Source organism: Chelonoidis abingdonii, chromosome 8 (genome assembly GCF_003597395.2).
Source record: "Chelonoidis abingdonii isolate Lonesome George chromosome 8, CheloAbing_2.0, whole genome shotgun sequence".
In the NCBI taxonomy this organism is placed as follows: Eukaryota; Metazoa; Chordata; order Testudines; family Testudinidae; genus Chelonoidis; species Chelonoidis abingdonii.
The window spans coordinates 29,562,610-29,582,246 of record NC_133776.1 but is presented as its reverse complement, the minus strand read 5'-3'; the positions used below and the strand labels follow the sequence as shown (position 1 = coordinate 29,582,246).

General features: G+C 39.0%; 1 protein-coding gene across 1 annotated transcript in view; it reads left to right on the top strand.

Annotated features, from left to right (window-relative positions):
• AGTR1 (angiotensin II receptor type 1) overlaps positions 1 to 19,304 on the top strand; it is a 47,022-nt gene extending 27,718 nt beyond the window's left edge. The window contains exon 2 of the mRNA XM_032806229.2: positions 17,503 to 19,304. Within this exon, the coding sequence (XP_032662120.1) occupies positions 17,552 to 18,631 (1,080 nt within the window). The 5' untranslated portion in view covers positions 17,503 to 17,551 and the 3' untranslated portion in view covers positions 18,632 to 19,304. The remainder of the gene's footprint in view (positions 1 to 17,502) is intronic.
• The last annotated feature ends 333 nt before the right edge of the window (positions 19,305 to 19,637 follow it).

The following is a 19,637-nucleotide window of genomic DNA, read 5'->3' as shown; positions in this document are numbered from 1 at the left end:
GAACAGCAATCAGGGATGTATCAGCCAAGTGTTGTAAGCAAGACACAATAATTCTTTTACTCTACTTCCATGCTGATAAGACATCAACTGAGTATGGTCAGATCTGGCACCATAATTCAGGAAAGAAGTGTGTAGAAATTGAGAAGTCTAGAGAAAGCAACAAAAATGATTTAAGTCTAGAAGGAGACTATTAAGAAGATGAAAAATTGAGTTTGTTTAATCTGGAGAAGCAAAGACGAGGAAGGGGAATTTCAACGTGCATAAAAGGCTATTATAAGAGGAGGAGAATTTTCATAAATGTTCTTAACCTCTGATAATAGGACAAGAAGCAATGGGCTTAAATTGCACCAAGGGTAGTTTAGGTTGGTCAATAGGATGGTTAAGCACTGGAATAAATTGCCTAGGGAGGTTATGGAATCTCTGTCACTGGATATTTTTAAGAGCAGGTTAGACAAACACCTGACAGGCATGGTCTAGATAATATTCGGCTCTGCCTTGAGTGCAGAGGACTGGACTAGATGACCTCTTAAGGTCCCTTCCATTCCTATGATTCTGTGATAAGAGAGTGAGCTGGAAATAAATCTGTAATTGCTGCATTCTCCTCACCAATCCCTGCAGATTACTAGAAAGAAAGAATGCTGCTTCAGGCTGCACCTTGTGGAATTGGCAAGAGAGGTCCTGCCAATGTAGTCCTATTGGAGCTGCACAGCTAGGATACTGGAGTGAGCAGGGTACTGAAGCCTCAAAGCACAGGCCCTCTATGCAGATGCTCCTTGTTTCTTCTGAATCATGGAGAATCTGCTGGCTTCTGGGGGCAGAAGAACTCATTATGTGTGTTTGGTGGGGGGGAAGGGGCAAATCCAGTCCTCCTCCAATGACATTACTTTGGGAGAAATTCCCAAGGAAAGCCTCTTGGATTGTTCATCTGCAAAAGTGCAGGTGTGTCCCCCACCCCAGCATTTAGGTAAGGCCTGTTGTTCCTGTTGACTTTTGCCACAGTCCACTCTCATGCACAGTGCGGAATTTGGGCCTGTGCAGGTGAAAGCCTTTTTTTCTTTATTCTGTCTTTTAAACAGCCTAGAAAATTGGTGGCACTGGTGCCATCCATTCACTTTGGGTTTTACAGCCACCACAGATGTCCAGCCCTTCTCCACAGCCCCACCCATTTCTCAGATCTCTTTGTTTTCTCTCAAAAATATTGCTGTTTTTGGTGGATCTGAGAGATACCACGTCATTCCTTAACTCTATAATTCCTTAACTCTCATCAGACAGAACATAACCACTTTATTGGACACAAACATGAGACATGGTAGTGAAAAGCAGAATACACAATTTATTTCTGTTTGTCTGGCATGAAGTAATAGAACTCACTTGTGGTTCTCTATGGTTCCTCTTCCAGTCCCCAAATAAATAAATACCATTGTAGCAATCAACTACTGCAAAAGTTCACCTCTCCGTAGATTTAGAAGTCTCGTATGGAGGGAAGAGTTACAATGATGTTTACTTTAATGGGGACTGGCAGACGGCCTAGCTGAAAAGAGAATTATTTTAGTATAACAGTTATATAAACAGCATCATGTCTCACGAGGGCCCCAAAGGTTAATGTGAGAGTTAGGTGTGTAAACGGAGGGGAAATCAGACAACTATTATTTTAAAACCTGAAACTGATTTTACAGGAAATTAAATATGTCAAGACCTTTAAGTCTAAAATTGACAGTGTGGGTACTAAAAGTCAATATAGAATCACATTGCCATGTACTTTTCCAAAATCCCAATTTAAAAAAAATGGTGGTTTTTTTAATAACAACCACAGTAGATCTGAAGTGGAATCTTCATACAACTTCAACAACAAAAACACCACCCACTAAATAGGAAAATGAATGTTTAAGTCAAGTAGACCTAGAATTAGCTAAAATTACTTTCAGTATTATTCTCTGGCTGGCATTTGAAAAAAAAAGCTGTATAATTAATAACAAAGAACTAAAAATCTTACAGAATAATATTTAGTTGCCAAGTATTTTCATTTACAATTTTATAGGAAACTATAACTTTTTCCCAGACTGCAAATACATTTTTTAAAATTTGTATCAGGAAATTTAGGGAGGTCAAACTCCATGTGTCCTTGGGAAAACAAATGTCAGGATGTTGCTCCATGATTTACTAGAACAGGATACTGGGTTAAATGTCAGCAAAACCAGGAATATCCTAGATTAATAGCAATTGCAGAGAGAACAACTATTATGTCCTGTAATCCATCCTAAAATTCCTCTTTCTGCTATACTCTTCGGTGCTTAAATGCAAAGCCTAAGGATATTACTTTTTTGTTCTGTGTTTGTGTCTTTGAAGCAATTCTTCACGTAAACAACATTCTGGGGTTGACACTGAATGATGACACTTGAGAATAAAAAACAGTTTTTTTAATATTTTTTAAAATAGGAAATACAGACCTCTAGTGGTCAGAATGTCATTCATAGTGCGAGTAGATTTCAGAGCAAATTAAACAGCATCACTATGATTATTGCTATTATCTTCTTCCCATTGCTTTTCCATTCAAAAAAAAAAATCCGTCAAAATACCTTCCCCATAATTTCAACCCTGGTTACTCCTTCTGAAAGCAGATGATTTCCCACAGAGCATGCACATTAATCTGCACTTTTCCCTTACAGAAATTTGCACTGGTAAAACTGAGCAAAGTTGAACGAGGTTTGGTAACGAAGTGAAAAAATTAATCAAAGTCAGGAAAGCAGATGGGGTGGGGGGGAGTATGAAAAACTGGAAGTAAGGAAGAAAAGCAAGAAATGAAAATAATTTGATTTTTCTAAGTACTGAAGTATGTAGAAGGAGATAAATATAGAGGAGAGTTCTCAACATCACAAAGTGTACCAGTTTACAGGCTAACAATAGCTGGGCCTTTGCTACTCAAGAGCCAATATCATGAAAGCTAATTTGACAAGGAAAGTAAGTGTTTCACTCTAATGGAGAAATTCACATCCTCCTAAGATGTCAGGCCTCACCTTTGCAGTTTGCTGATTATGAAAACCTGGCACCATAAAGCAGCCCAGCTTTTACCATGGCAGCTTAAAAACTGTTGTCACATATTTGAAAACTCTCATCACAAACTGAAAATTTTAAGATTTAAAATATTTTGATCTAAAAAAATGGTATTTAGATCATCTAACTGTCCAGGGCAAGTGATAACTCCGTCTTTCTACTCATGCATTACTTCAGCTGACAATATTAACCAAGTATGTAGAGTACACAAGTAATTAGCCTAATTGTGTCATTCTTACAAAGCCTAAATAGAACAGGGCTGCCCAAGGGAGGGGGAAAGGAGTGGGGCAGTTTGCCCCGGGCCCCGCAGGGGCCCCCACGAGAATAAAGTATTCCATAGTATTGCAACTTTTTTTATGGAAGGGGCCCCTGAAATTGTTTTGCCCCAGGCCCCCTGAATCCTCTGAGCAGCCCTGAAATAGAAACACAATGAAAGAAAGCAACCAAAATAATTACTGCAAGTTAGGGCCCCAATTCTGCAAACACTTGAACACGCAGGAGTAGTCCTGCTGAGCTCACTGGGATTATATACTCGTATAGATTCATAGATTCATAGACTCTAGGACTGGAAGGGACCTCAAGAGGTCATCGACTCCAGTCCACTGCCCTCATGGCAGGACCAAATACTGTCTAGACATCCCTGATAGACATTTATCTAACCTACTCTTAAATATCTCCAGAGATGGAGATTCCACAACCTTCCTAGGCAATTTATTCCAGTGTTTAACTACCCTGACAGTTAGGAACTTTTTCTATGCACCTAATTCACTTGCTTGCTAGTAGAACTCAGTACTTACTGGTACTTATCGATTAGAGCTATTGTATAGCTATGTGCATATCTCATCAATATGACACCGTTTACATACCTGAAAAAAGCTGACCGTGAATAAATATCTCCGCTCAGTCTTCTTTCAACTTACTCACTCATATCTTTCAGCCTCTAGAATAGGTATTGGTTTCTCAAAAGATCTTTAATATCATATGCTCTCCTGTACCTCTCCATTCTAGATCTTCTTAATGCCTCCCAGACGACACATACTTCCAGTTTAGCCTAACACGATATAGAGCGAGAATGACTTCCACTGTCTTGTCAACACAAACACTGTTAATAGAATCCAGAATCCGTTCTTTCTTTGCAAACAGATACACTGTTGACTCAATAATTTAGCTTGATCCACATATGACCTAGATCTCTCTTCTGCCTATCCTCCTAGACAGTCCTCTTCCCAATTCTTATTGTAAACTGATGTTCTTCTAAGGGAGCCTATGCATTTCTTATACTACATCCTCTTACTAGACCATTTCTCAATTTTGTCAAGATCCATTTGATTATTGAATTCCTGACTCCAAAGCAGTTGCAATCCCAGTTTGTATCATCCGCAACTTATAAGCACTTCTTATGCCAACATCAAGCTGATCTATAAGATATTGAACAGCAGTCCCAACAGCCTGTGGACCCACACTTGTATACTTCCAGAGCAAGGATGCGGACCTTAATAACTACTCTCATCAACGTATCAGCCCATATCACCATCTTATAGTAACCCATTAATGATGCCTAGTTCATCATAAGGTACAGCTAGAGACCGTACAATGCCTTTACTAAAGTCTAGTAACACAATTCCACCCTTTCCCTTGTCAAGTCGTTTCCTATCAAAAGAAGCGATCAGATGTTTACATGATTTGTTTTTACAATCCATGTGCTATTCCGCTGCTATTCCCTATCACCCTACACTTCCAGGTTTGCATTTTCTTAATTAAGCTCCATATCTTTCCTGCACCAAAGTTAAACTAACTGGTCTTAGTTCCTGGGTTTTTAATTCCCTTTTTATAGGCGCACTATATTGCCCTTTTCCAAAGTCTCTGAATCTACTCCGCTCTCCCAATTTCCAAGTAATATAGAGCTATGATACTCCTCTGTAAACTCTTTTGAGTATTCTAGAGCATCTCATCACCGTGTGACTCAGCATCTAACTTTTCTAAGTGATTTTACTTGCTCTTTTTTATTTATCTCTAAACCTACCCCTTCCCATAAGCATTCACTGTTAACATTCCTTCAGATTCTCTTAAGCCAAACAAAGAAGTCATTAAGCATCTCTGCCATTTCCAAGTTTCCGGTTACTGTTTCTCCCTCCTCACTGAGCAGTGGGCCTACCCTGTCCTTGGTCTTCCAAGTATAAATGGACTGGAACATCCATGGGAGTAGCACAGGGTCAGCGAAAAGCATATCAGTGCAGATCTTACAAATAGACATTATTTTTCAAACAATAGTACTTTTACACAGTACATTTTAACAGTCAATACAAGGACGTACATTCACTAATACTTGTGAAACATAAAACCAAAAAAGTAGCTTAATCCAATTCAAAAGATTGTAGCAGAAAGAAAGCACTTAAATAATACTGGTAGTGAGTTCTCATGTGATTATGGTAATTGCTTAGTGAAAGAGTCCAAATACGTTCAAAATGGACAGGAAGGCACACAGTTCTGGGATTTCTGGTGACTCACATGCTTAATCACTATTTTATCTAATTATTCCAAAATGTGCCCAAGCAGCAACAAATTCAACAATTATTATCAAAGCTGCTTTTCTGTTTGCTTGTATGATACAAATGAGTATATCTGGAGAAAAGCTTCTAGTTCTGTATTGTATTTCTCTAATTCTGTTCTTCATGATTACATTTGTAAAAGGTTAAAGTCTTAGGCACTAAGCATCGTGAAACATGGGGAGGCTGTAAAGCCCATGCAAATAGGAAGACTACAATACTTGTAAATACATGGTGTGATTTAAAGGCAGGAACACATTTCTTACAGTCACCTCAGCCTATATGTGGGCTCCTCAGCAGTAACTCTGGACCAGAGAGACCTAAGGAGCCATTTGTTCGGGGGAGGGGTAGAAATCCCTGAACCAGCAGAAGGGCAGATTGTGGCTGAACAGCAAGTTAAACTTGACAGGTCTGAGGAGTTCATGTCTTTCCAGAAGAGGGCACATGCCATAGCTCCCTAAAAACACCCCTGGGAAAGTCTCTGGCACTTAGTTCTGATCCGAGCTGCATTCTGATCCCATTTGAACCCCTGCCACCCTCCATTCCAGTCTCTGCCTCTCTGCAAGCAAGGCCCTGAGTCTGGTGCTGCCTGTTCTCCCACTTGGTTGTTCCATGCCAGCTGGATGCCACTAAGAGGAGCACTGAGAGCAGAGGAGAAGAGCCAGACTCCCTGCCTTCAGTGGTAGCCCCACAGGAGTTCTTGAAATCCAAGAATTGTAACCGCAGGAGAAACCCCGTGGCTCAGCTCAATCCCTGCTGGGTTTGGGATAGGCTTTAGCTGGAGCTGGACAAGAACACAGAAAATAAGAGAGAAAATCCCCTGCAGCTATGTGCAAATTCTTATTTAGGATTGTAACTAAAGTGAGACCAGGCCACATAGTTTGCCCATCAGCCTACTATATATACTAAAAAAAATTTTTTTAAATAAACTCATCTTTAAATCTGAGAAACCGAACATGTTTCTATCTTGAACTGCAAGTTACGTCTGTTACATGGAAAGCTGCCCACTAGAGAACAGTCAGAAAACAGCAGCTTATTCTAGACAGGCCACTGCATAGCCATTATACTGTTAACACACTTTTTTTGCTTCTATTGACTTGTACTGGATTGACCCAGCAACCTAGAGGAAGCAGGCTCTCCGGCAGTGCTCATCAGGCTTCACCATCAAGTCTTCCCTCTGTACCATAAGTCTGGGCAGAAAAGCAATCACAGGGCTCTTTAGAATTCAGAGCACCCTGCGTTAACTTATCCTATTTAAGCACTTGTATTTTTTCTGCCAAAATATCTTGTCATGTAGAGGCAGAGAGGAGTGTCATTAAGTACATCTGCTACTTTATCTTTTGTATCTGTTTTGTTAAACAAGAATTCTACCTACTTTTTCTGTGGGTAGGCTTTGGTTCTAGTTGGTGGCAGAGTGTTTACAGGATGCAGTCTGTCTCATTGCCATGAGAAGCAAAGTCCTGGGAGATAAGCAGGAAGGGAGGATGAATTTGTGATCATATGAGGTGGAAGAAAGTACATTCACTTATGGCTGTGGGGATGAACATATTGTTTATACTGCTGTATAGGAAAAGGACAATGAAATAAAAAACTTGTAAAACCTTAACAGTTTTGCAGCAACCAGTTACAACACACCTAGAGAAGGAATGAAAGCAAGACTATCTGGGACAGTTTTTTTTAAAAAGGAACGCACGCACACTTTTTAATATAGAACATATTATTCCAAAACGTTTTCCAGCCTGTCTCAGGAAGTTTACTCTGAGTTAACTCCACAGCCCTCTCATGTGAAAAGAAGATTTCATCCTTGTAAACACTGAGAAGTTTTATTTCTCATTTACAGGGGAAACAAATAACCTAGGCAGCATCAGGAGAAGAAAAAGGGCATATTACCTACTGTAATACAGCTAAATGCTCAAGGCTGGGTCTGCCTGTATCGATAAGAGTCAGTGCCAAAGCACAAATATTGAAAGCATTTTTTTGTTTGTTTCAAACCTGACTTGTGACATCTGGTTACCCATTTATAGCTAATGAAGTTTTTGCAGGAAGCTGGAGTCAGTGGTATCTCATCTTATGTTTCAGTTGGCAAAGCACTATTTACCTTGCCTGGGCCCAGCATCCTGCCTTGTTACCACAGGCAGTTTAATTAGGATCCATGCTCATCGAACACAGGAAATGAATAGAGTGGTAAATAACAGCTAGTAGAACAGTCTGAAACCCTGCATTACCAGTGACTTATTATAATCATTGTAATTAAAAAAATAAAAGGTCAAACAGGACAGTAATGTACAACAAGGATTAGCAGCTCACCAGACACTTAGCTTAGCGATTGACTCTGAAGTAGCCCCCACCCACTATTCTCAGTCACTTGAAATCAATCCTTTTAGCAAACGCTACAGCCATGTCACTCTTAAAGTTACCAGGCACTGGCTAGAGTAAAATCTGTCTGTCTGCAGCCTCTGTGTTTGTCTTTTATGCACCGTTCAGACTATTTTGATGCTTTGGCACTCATTGATGAGGTAATGATGCAGATTGCAGTAGGTGAAGTGTCCCCATATTAACGTATTCTATTCTGTATAGCTTTAATATAACTAAACCCCAGTGATGTCTAGCAAAGAGAGCACAGTTCACTGCAAGGAATTGATATCAACGGTAATGTTCCATCACACCTCTCAGAGCTGCCATCTTGAGTAGCTCTTCAGAAGGAATGAGTTTCCACTTCAGGTTTCAAGCTTTTTCTATCGCTTTAAAGTTTCCAGAGCAGTGAGGGGGATGTGCATCTCCTGAGAAGCAAAACCAACTGTCTTCTTTTGAAACATTAAGAGTTCCTTAGACTGTAAAAGTCCCATTTGAGCATTAGCAATGCTTTCCTTACGGAAACTTAAGATGTCAGGCCATTCAGAAATTCAGTCTCGCAGTGATATAAAGCCATTTGTGTTCTCAAATATATAGAGCACAACATACAGCCAGGTGATGAGATTATAAATGTGTAAATTTCCCTTGATTGACTAACAGTGACACATCTGTTTCTCCTAGGAAGACATGGTCCACATTCTTTATTTGCACTCAAAAGGAAACGTCCTTCCATATTCCTATTGCATGCAAACACTTTACAAAGCTACTGTGTGTGTTTCTAACACTTCAGATATATCCACAAAAACATTCTTTTCTTTCTGATGCATCAAAATCTCTTATAAGGAAAATGCAACAAAACTAAGTTTCTTACCTTATTCCTTCTTAATAATTTCTTTCTCCACTTCCTCAGCTCTGTAGTATTTTTTAATTATTATTTTGGTATTTCTCATTTTGTAATTAGAATTAGCATATTTTCTTTTTTGTACATGTGCATTTGACTAATTAATTAATAAAATATTTGCAATTGCTTGATATATTTTGAAGATAACGTGCCAAATTCATCCCTGGTGTAACTCTGCTGAAATCAGTGGTGTTACACCAGAAATGAGCTTGATCTGTTAACTTTGAAGTGGCTGTTCTTAATTTAGTATTAATGTACAGCATTTCAAAACTCTTTCCTGACCAAGGCCGTGATTCTACTTATGAAATGCTGAACTTCCTTATTTCCCTCCTCACTTCAGAGGGAGTTGAGGCCATTCAGTACCTCACAGAAAGTGCTCACAAACTTACAGGTCAGACTCAAATGAACAAACTTGATTTTATTGCTGATTGTAATGAATTTTAGAACATTTAAGGTAGGTGCTTGTTTACAAACATTTAAAACACAGATAACAATAGTTAGCATTAATCAAGGCCACCGCTGTCACCAGAAACACACTAGACAATGTGGTGAGTTGCCAAAGGGAATAAATTCCAAAGGTGGGGCCAATCTACAGAGAGAGCCCGGCATTCCTGCTGGTTATTAGAAATGCTTCAAGATTCATGGACTGCACAACCATAAAAGCTGCAACCTGTTTTGAGAGGAAAATACTTAAACCCTCTGCAGAGGGACATCTACCAAATGTTGCATTAGACATGACTTGACTATTTGCTATGAAATCCACAGTTGTATTCAATACATATCTTATGTCACAATTCCACCAGCCTTACACACACAGAGTAGAACCTTACTACTTGAAATCAGTGGGTCTGCTCATGGAGTAAGGTCCAGCCCAGCACAACACTAGTAGAATCAGGTTCTTAGCTAGCATACAAGAGGTCAGACTAGATGATATAATGGATGATAATTGTTCTTTCTGGCCTTCAAATCTATGTGTCTATTGGTAAGTGATCCTGAAATGACAGAATTCATGACTCCAAGGAATGATGGGAGAGACAACAGCAGAATAAAGACAATGGATTTCTAGAAGGCAGACTTTACCAAACTCGGGTAGTTGATAGATAAGATCTCATGAGAAGCAAGCCTCAGGGGAAAAGCAGTTTGAGAGAGCTGGCAGTTTTTTAAAGAAATATTATGTAAGGGCACAAGATCAAACTACCCCATGGTATAGGAAAGATAGGAAGTATGCCAAGAGACCCCCCCTGGCTTAACGAGGAGATTTTCAATGATCTCAAACTCAAAAGAGTCCTACAAAAGTAGAAAATGGGTCAAATTACAAAGGATGAATATAAAGCCTGTAGGGACAAAATTAGAAAGGCCAAGGCACAAAATGAGATTAAACTAGCTAGAGACATCAAGGAGAACAAGAAAACATTCTACAAATACATTAGAAGCAAGAGAGAGATCAAGGACAGGGTAGGCCAATTACTCAATGATGGGGGAAAGACAACAACAGAAAACATGGAAATGACAGACGTGTTAAATGTCTTTTTTGTTTCAGTTTTCACCAGAAAGGTTAGTAGCAATTGGACATCTGGCATAGTGAATGCCAGTGAAAATAAAGCAGGGTCTGAGGCTAAAATAGGAAAAGAACAAAGTTAAAAATTGCTTAGACAAGTTAGATGTCTTCAAGTCGGCAGGGCCTGATGAAATTCATCCATCCTAGAACTGACAGAGGAGATATCTGAGGCATTAGCAATTATCTTTGAAAAGTCATGGAAGACCAGAAGGATTCCAGAGGACTGGAATAGGGCAAATATATGCCAATCTATAAAGAGGGGAATAAGGACAACCTGGGGAATTAAGCTGACTGGTCTGGTATTTTCAGTACCTGGAAAGATAATGGAACAAATAATTAAGGAATCAATTTGCAAACACCTAAAATATAATAAGGTGATAACTAACAGTCAGCATGGATTTGTCAAGAACAAATCATGTAAAACCAACTTAATAGCTTTCTTTCACAGGGTAACAAGTCTTGTGGACCAATGGAAGTAGTAGATGTGGTATATCTGGACTTTAGTAAGGCTTTTGATACTGTCCCACATGAGCTCCTCATAAACAAACTAGGGAAATATAGCCTAGATGGAGGTACTATAAGATGGGTGCATAGTTGGTTGGAAAACCATTTCCATAGAGTAGTTATCAGTGGTTCACAGTCAGCCTGGAAGGGCATATCATATGGGTTCCTGCAGAGATCAGTGCTAGGTTTGGGTCTGTTCAGTATCTTCATGAATGATTTAGACAATGGCATAAGGAGCACACTTGTAAAGTTTGTGAAGAATACCAAGCTGGGAGGGGTTGCAGGTTCTTTGGAGAATAGGATTAAAATTCAAAATTATCTGGACAAACTGCAGAAATAGTCTGAAGTAAACAGAATGAAATTCAATAAGACAAATGCACTTAGGAAGGACCAATGAATTACACCAGGTGCAAAATGGGAAATGACTGTCTAGGAAGGAGTACTGCGGAAAGGGATCTGGGGGTCATAGTGGATCACAAGCTAATGAGTCAACAGTGTAACACTGTTGCAAATAAAAAAAAATTAACAGAAATCTGGGATGTATCAGCAGGAGTGATGTAAGCAAGACACAAGAGGTAATTCTTCCACTCTACTTCATGCTGATAAGGCCTCAACTGGAGTATTGTGTCCAGTTCTGGGCCCCACATTTCAGGAAAGATGTAGACAAGCTGGAGAAAGTCCAGAGGAGAACAACAAAAAATGATTACAGGTCTAGAAAACACGACCTATGAGGGAAGATTGAAAAAACTGGGTTTGTTCAGACTGGAGAAGAGAAGACTGAGGGAGGAGGGGGGGGCAAAACAGTTTTCAAGGACATAAAAGGTTGTTACACGGAGGGAGAAAATTGTTCTCCTTAACCTCTGAGGATAGGACAAGAAACAATGGGCTTAAATTGCAGCAAGGGCAGTTTAGGTTGGACATTAGGAAAAACTTCCTGTCAGGGTGGTTAAGCATTGGAACAAATCACCTAGGGAGGCTGTGGAACCTCCATCACTAGAGGTTTTTAAGAACAGGTTAGACACACACCTGTCAAGAATGGCCTAATTATTACTTAGGGCAAATCTGCACTACAGTGCTACATCAGCACAGCTGCATTCATGCAGCTGCACCGTGGTAGTGCATCTGGGGAAGACATGCTGTGTCGCCGGGAGAGTGCTCTCCCATGGGCACAATTACTTCACTTCGTCAAGAAGCAGAAGCTATGTCGGTGGGAGAGCATCTCTCGCCAACACAGCGCTGATGTGGGCAGCATGAAACTTGCATCACTTGGGGGGATGGGGAGACATTTTCACACCCCTGAGTGACATAAGTTATATCAACTTAGGCTGTAGGGTAGACCTGCTCTTAGTCCTGCCTTGAGTGCAGGAGACTGGACTAGATCTACTGAGGTCCTTTCTGGTCCAATATTTCTGTGATTCTATAGGAATGAAGAAAGGCTATAAAGATTAAGAGACTGTACAGTCCCAGCCTGGAGCTGAGGCAAGCTATAAAAAGATGGACCATGTTGTTGCAGAGCACAAGCTACAACAATATGCATTCACGGGAGTTCACATCATGTTGGGTGGCTCCACAGTGTGCTTCAGGTCAGTATTTGCTATTTTCCTTATAGGATCTGGATAATGTGACAAGCCACAAAGCTAAAACCTGTGACATGCCAGATTTTGTGAGGCATGGACAGCCATGAATTTGAGTCCTGAGGGGTTAATAAGTTAACATGCCACTGATAATCAGAATATAAGGTATTTGTTGTGCCAACTGGTTTAGCGTGAGTTTTTTACTTGAATAAAAAAATGGTAAAAATAACTGAGGATTGGTTGGGAGGGTTTTTTTGTTGGTGGTTGCTTTTGTTTTCGGTGGTTTTTTTGAGGCATTTGTAACAAACGAGGTACCTAGATTGTAATTTCACAGAAGGATTTGCTGATATTGGGAGGAATTAGTTGTAGTTCTTTTATATTTTAAGCTACATTTAATTAGATATTCCAGTCTTGGTGTAATCCCAAGAAGCTAAATCTTGAAATTGCCTTTTATCGTTTTTTTTAAATTAATCAGCTTTGTAAGTCTGGCATTATTCCTAGAACAAGGAAGTGTATCAGAAGAATAAATGAGGCATTAATAGATCATTACTCATGAAAAAAATATATTTGAGGCTCACTCCATTTTTAGAAAAGAGCAACCTATTAAAGTAAAAGGATGGTCTTGTGGCTCAAAGCAATGGCTTGAACTTCAGGAGATGCAGTTCAATTCCTGGCTCTGCCTGATTTCCTGTGTGATCTTGGGCAAGTCACTTAGGCCCAGATTTTTAAAGGTTTTTTGGCATTCCTCAGCTAAACAATGGAAGGCCAAAGTGACTTGGGCACCTAGGCACCTAAGTCCCATTAACTTTCAGTGAGACTTAGGCTATGTTGACACCACTGTCAGAGGTGTGATGGCAGCTTGCATAGGCTTTACCCAGGATTCAAAGGGGGCATGTAAGGAGCCACTGTGTCTTCACTGCTGTTTTTAGGCATGCTAGCATGGGTATGCCTACCCAAACTGCAGTCAGGCCTTCAGCTGCAGAGTAGACATACTCGGAGGCTATTTCTATGCTTTGCTGCATAGTGTGGACTACAGGGGTGTGAACTGCAGTGTGCACCAAAGTGCTGCGCTGTAACTCCCCCATGTGGACACTGCCAGCATGATACCTAGTTTGCATTAACTTAGCCCTCTTCCAACAGGACAACATTAGTACGAACTAAGTACCTTTTACTTCATGCCAACAGGATCCACATGGGGCAGATACAGCACAGCACTTTGGTGGGTGCTGAAATTCACACTCAGTCCAAACTGCAGGGCTGTGTAGACAAGTCCGTAGACGTGTAAATCAGATAGATGTTGCAACACTGAGCAGAACACCTAAATACCTTTAAAAATCTGAGCTTTAATTTCTGTGTCTTAGTTTCCCATTTTTTAAAAAAAGGGAAAATAATACTCCTATTGTCTGTCTTGTATATTTAGGTTTTAAGCTCTCTGAGACAGGACGTGTCTCCTATTATGTCCGCTATGTCTGTGTAAAACTTTTATCATGATCTTAATTGGAACCTCTGGTGCTACTGTGGTATAAATAATGAGCAACAACAAAGTATCAGTATTAGTCCCTGAAGTTTTCCGTTGCCTGTACAGTACTGTATATAGTTAGATTTTTCAGCTGCAGATGTCTTTTTCTTAAAATGAAGTAAAGTCATTATAATGCCCCAGTGGTTTAGGGGCATATTCATTTTTGTAATAGTGACTTAACATTTACCAGGTTGTTTTAAGAGTAAAGCCAATTTATTAATCTGTGTTTCAGGCACAAGTTAGGTATGATAGTCAGCTAGGGTCCTCACAGACCTGTCAAATGAATGCTTGTCATCTTGTAAGTGTCCACTAATTTGGGTGCAAAATTTGCTGATCTGTAGGTGATTGAGAAAATGTTCTGCCTGTTTCAGTTATAATTTAGTATCTTGGAACCTCAGGGTGCATTCATTAAGTAGTAAGTTGTTTGTTTGTGCACATCATGGAGGCCCTAGCAAAGCCAAAGGTAGATTTTACACAACTTGCCCATGTTTACATTGCTTGGATATATTTTTAGTAGATTTGTCATAATTTTCACACTTGGGAACCTAAATTTAGGCATGTAGATCCATATTTAGGCACTAACTGAAGAGGTAACAGAACTGCGATTCCTTCCCTGGACAAAAACAATCTGGCCCTGGATTTTTACAGATTTGTTTTCCATTGTCAATTAAACATCATATTTTTCAATCCAAATGGCTGGGATGTGTAATTTGCAAGTGGTTTATTTGTTTACAATCCTGGTGAATGCAACAAACCACTAAGTTGTAAGACCCACTCAGTTCTGCCTGTATAACCTCCAAATAGTCCTAAAAAATTAGGCTTAAATTACTATGTCGAAAGAATATTAGAGTACAGATACCATAGAACAAAATAAGTACCTAGCTTGAATTCACAGCTTTAGATAAAACTTTAGCCTATGGCACATGTATCATATTTACGTTATGGGCTGGCATTACATCCAAGTATAGAATCTAAAAGACATCTGAGTAAGTTGGTCCATTTGGCACATCATTTTTATGATTATTGAAAAAGTAGCCTGGATAGACAGAAGATTCTTCTAAAATGTAATTACTTAGTGGGGGGAGGGGGAGTTATTCCCTGTCTGTTATCACAGGAAGGCTTTTTTGCATAGTCATTAGCTATTTCTGCTTTAAGTTGCAGCCTCACTGAAAATTATACTGAATCTGAGTTTTAGCTTGCCTTAAAAAGAAGCTATCACTATTGAGCCAAATCCTCAAGACCTTACTCATGTTCAGTTCTGTTGACAAAGGTCTATTGACCTTCTTAATAGTATTACCTGAGTAAGCACTTCAGAATTTTACATTTACAATTAAAATGTTATGAGAAATATCATTTTAGAATTTGTAAGAATAAACATTTTGTGGGCTGAACCATCAGAAGGCATAAGTGAGGATAGTTCCATTGAAATCCACGGAGCTATCACAATTTATAGCTGCTGAGGCTCTGGCCTTCTGGTTTTTGTGCATGTTCAGAGAGTTAGAAATGCTGGTAAACCTCTGAAGGCTGCAAAGCAAATCTCTTCAACACAATTCATATAGTTTGCTTTGGCTTCCAGAGAGCAGTCAAACATATGTGGGGGACAGATACAAAATTCTCACTGCGTTTCAAAGTAGTTTATTTAGGTGGTTAAAATTAGTTTTTTCTCATGACTGAACTGGAACAGAAAGTAAGGACTTTTGGAACCATGGAAATTTACTATCTTTAGTCTTTACTGCAATGACACTAGAAAGATTGCGTCATAGAAACAAAAGAATCATTTATGCTAAATGAAAACTTTCCTTTTTATTTACAGTGCCACAGAAAAATGTGGAACACAATTACACATCCTCTTTCTTTTCCCCATTTCGTTAGTATGCATTAAGAACTTATAAGTAATACTTTCCATTTGAGTGTTGTCAGTTTCAGCTTGCTGTTCTCCACTAAAGAGTGTGGTATATAAACCATATCTTGTGGTTTGCTTAGGGAAGCAGCTGATTGCCAGTTCTGGGGATGGGAAGACATTTTTTTTTTTTCCTGTAAATCAGGGGTTGGCAACCTTTCAGAAGTGGTGTGCCCAGTCTTCATTTATTCACTCTAAGGTTTCACATGCCAGTAATACATTTTAACGTTTTTAGAAGGTCTTTCTCTATAAGTGTATAATATATAACTAAATTATTGTTGTATGTAAAGTAAATAAGGTTTTAAAAATGTTTAAGAAGCTTCATTTAAAATTAAATTAAAATGCAGAGTCTCCTGGATCAGTGGCCAGGACCCAGGTAGTGAGAGTGCCACTGAAAATCAGCTTACGTGCCACCTTTGGCACGTGCCATAGTTTGCCTACCCCTGCTGTAGATAATTGGCAGTGCAGTGGGGTGGGTTTTACCTTCCAGAACAGCACTGACATTATGTATCACATTTTGAGCTTTGTGTTTGTTCCTTGTTTGAGTTTTGCCTCATACTGTTTGTGGGCCAGTGTTGAGGATTCCCATAGGTGTGTTTGTTCTTTTGTTACTACTTTGATATTGGGCAGTGCATTGTAGAGGCTCAATCCAATCCCACTGGAATCCATGGAAAGATTCCTGTGGATTTCAATGGAAGCTGATCAGGCCCTTAATTCATTACCTGACTTTATCTCTCATCCCAAATCAGTGAACAGGGCTGGGTGAGAGACGTCATTTGGCTCAATGAGAGGGCAAACTTGGTTAGGGAATTTAAACATCACCACAACTTTTATTGTACTCCATATTTGGTCCTATGCAGCAACAACTATATTCTACCTGTTCCATGCATATTATTTCCACCTAGATCCAATTACAGAGATTCTCTGACTTCAGTGGGAAATTCACACAATAAGAGTTCCAGGCAAGAAACAACTACAGGATTGAGACAGTTAATATCAATGGGAGTTTTGTACAAAGGGTCTGAGGAAAATAGACCTGTGAGTTTGTATTTCTAGAATGCTTTACTTCCACCTGAAACTAACCAAAGGCCCTATCCCAACATCCCTTTGTGCACTGAAACTTTGATTTCATAAAGAATGATGGCAGGCTATGGCCAGGGGAGTGTAAAATGAAATAGAATAAATACAATGATGTGAGGTTTAAAAGAATTAAGGATTTTGGTAGCATTAAATACATAAAATAAGCATGTATAGACCAGAGTACCTTAATACAAAGAGAAGACAAAGACAGCACACATTGAGAGAAATATAAAGAACTGGAAAATGTTTCCCCATCAGTTTGCAACAGGAATTTTGCCTGAACAAGGGCTCGTTAAGGATTTGGTCTGTAACCTAGACTTTAACTGAGCAGCTCCATCTGATTCAGTTGATGAAAAGTAGATTAATTTCTCATGTCCTCATTTCCTTAGAAGCGTAGTTAAAATTTCCTTCAGTGAACTGGATTCATCATTGCTACATAAGGTACAGTCTTGAAATTTAATGGCAAAAAAGCCCCCAAAAAACCTTCACTCATGATTTTTTTTTCTTTTTCACCCAGATAAATTTTATATTGTGCCTGAAACAAACCTGCAACTGAAGAGATCAAGATGAGCCTTAATTCATCTACCGAAGGGACTGTTAAAAGAATCCATGTTGACTGCCCCGTTTCAGGAAGGCATGCCTATATATACATTATGGTTCCAACTGTTTACAGCATCATCTTTATTGTAGGCATATTCGGTAACAGCTTGGTGGTCATTGTCATTTGCTTCTACCTGAAATTAAAGACTGTGGCTAGTGTCTTTCTGTTGAACTTAGCCCTGGCTGACTTATGTTTCCTAATGACATTGCCACTGTGGGCAGCCTACACAGCCATGGAATACCACTGGCCTTTTGGGAACTGTTTATGTAAATTAGCATCAGCTGTGGTAAGTTTCAACCTGTATGCCAGTGTGTTTCTACTCACATGTCTTAGCATTGACCGTTACCTGGCTATAGTACATCCAATGAAGTCCCGACTTAAGCGCACCATGCTTGTTGCCAAAATAACTTGCATTGGCATCTGGCTGCTAGCAGGATTGGCTAGTTTGCCTGTCCTAATTCACCGTGATGTATTTTTTGTCGAGAATATGAATATGACAATTTGTGCTTTTCGGTACGAAACCCATAATACAACACTGCCTGTTGAGCTCGGTTTATTTAAGAACATGTTGGGTTTTTTAATTCCCTTTTTGATAATTTTAACAAGCTACACCTTAATCTGGAAGACGCTGAAGAAGGCTTACGAAATTCAGAAAAACAAGACCAGAAATGATGAGATTTTTAAGATAATTGTGGCAATAGTACTTTTCTTCTTCTTTTCCTGGATTCCTCATCAAGTGTTTACCTTTCTGGATGTATTAATCCAGCTAGGTATCATAAAAAAATGCCAAGTTGTTGATGTTGTGGATACAGCTATGCCCTTCACCATCTGCATAGCGTACTTCAACAATTGCTTGAATCCCTTTCTTTATGGTTTTTTTGGAAAAAAATTTAAAAAATATTTCCTGCAGCTACTAAAATACATTCCACCAAATGTCAGAGCACATCCAAGTCTAACAACAAAAATGAGTTCCCTTTCCTTTCGACCATCAGAAAACTTAAGTTTATCCATGAAAAAGACTTTTGGGACTTTTGACATTGAGTGATGTCTTTTTGTGCTATATGTTTCTAGAGCAACCTTGCATATGAAATAGCAAGAGTGTCAAAGTTCACCTACAGTCCTGACCATCACAGCTTACTGCTCATTATTACTAAGACATTAAATCATCTACTAGAAATCATCTTTGGAAGATTTAGCAGTGGCCTTTTATATTGTCAAGAGGACTGTTTGTTATTTTTATTTGAAGCAACCCAAGAAGGTGGCAGTCTTTTGGCATCCTGCCTCCGAGCTCAGGACTTTGGAAGAAGTGCACATGATGCTCCTGGAAAGATCTCAGAACTCAGGTTAAGGCATGATCATTTGTGAATTATATGAACTCGGCAGAATTTACTTTCAACACACATAAGCAATTCTAAGCTAACCATTTGGAATTGTTATACAAAAAGTGTTGCCAGAGTCAAAACAGAATATTTTTCTTTCACATGATATTTGGTGGGGATTGTGGAGAACAGAGTTTTATGTCTGAAATATGAAAGAGATCCATTTTTCCTTGATACAAATATAGTGCATCATTACATTTATAATACACCCAGTTGGTGAAAATATATATATTCTACATATGCAGGTCTCACTCCCATCTCAGACTGAGATTTAAGAACTTCAAAACTGTGTTCACATATATTTTTGCTATCATTATTCATTTTAAACATGGCAAAAGTTTATATAATATATAAAATTCAGTTATTTATTAAATATATTTTTATAAATCTATATTTCTGTTAGTTATATTCTATACAAGGAAACATTACTTTGTACACACACATTTTTGTCACTATGTTAAATGTAGGTTGGGTATTTTTATGGCCACAGTTTATATATGAACCAGTCTTACTCTCACTTGACCATGAATATCCCCTATTGACTTCAGTGGGATTACTTATGGAATAAAATTTTACTTTATGTGACTAAGAGAATAAGAATCTGCTCCATATTAGCAAAATATGGACATCCTGTGACAGAGGTCATTAGCAAGCTTTAAAGGATCAGCCAAA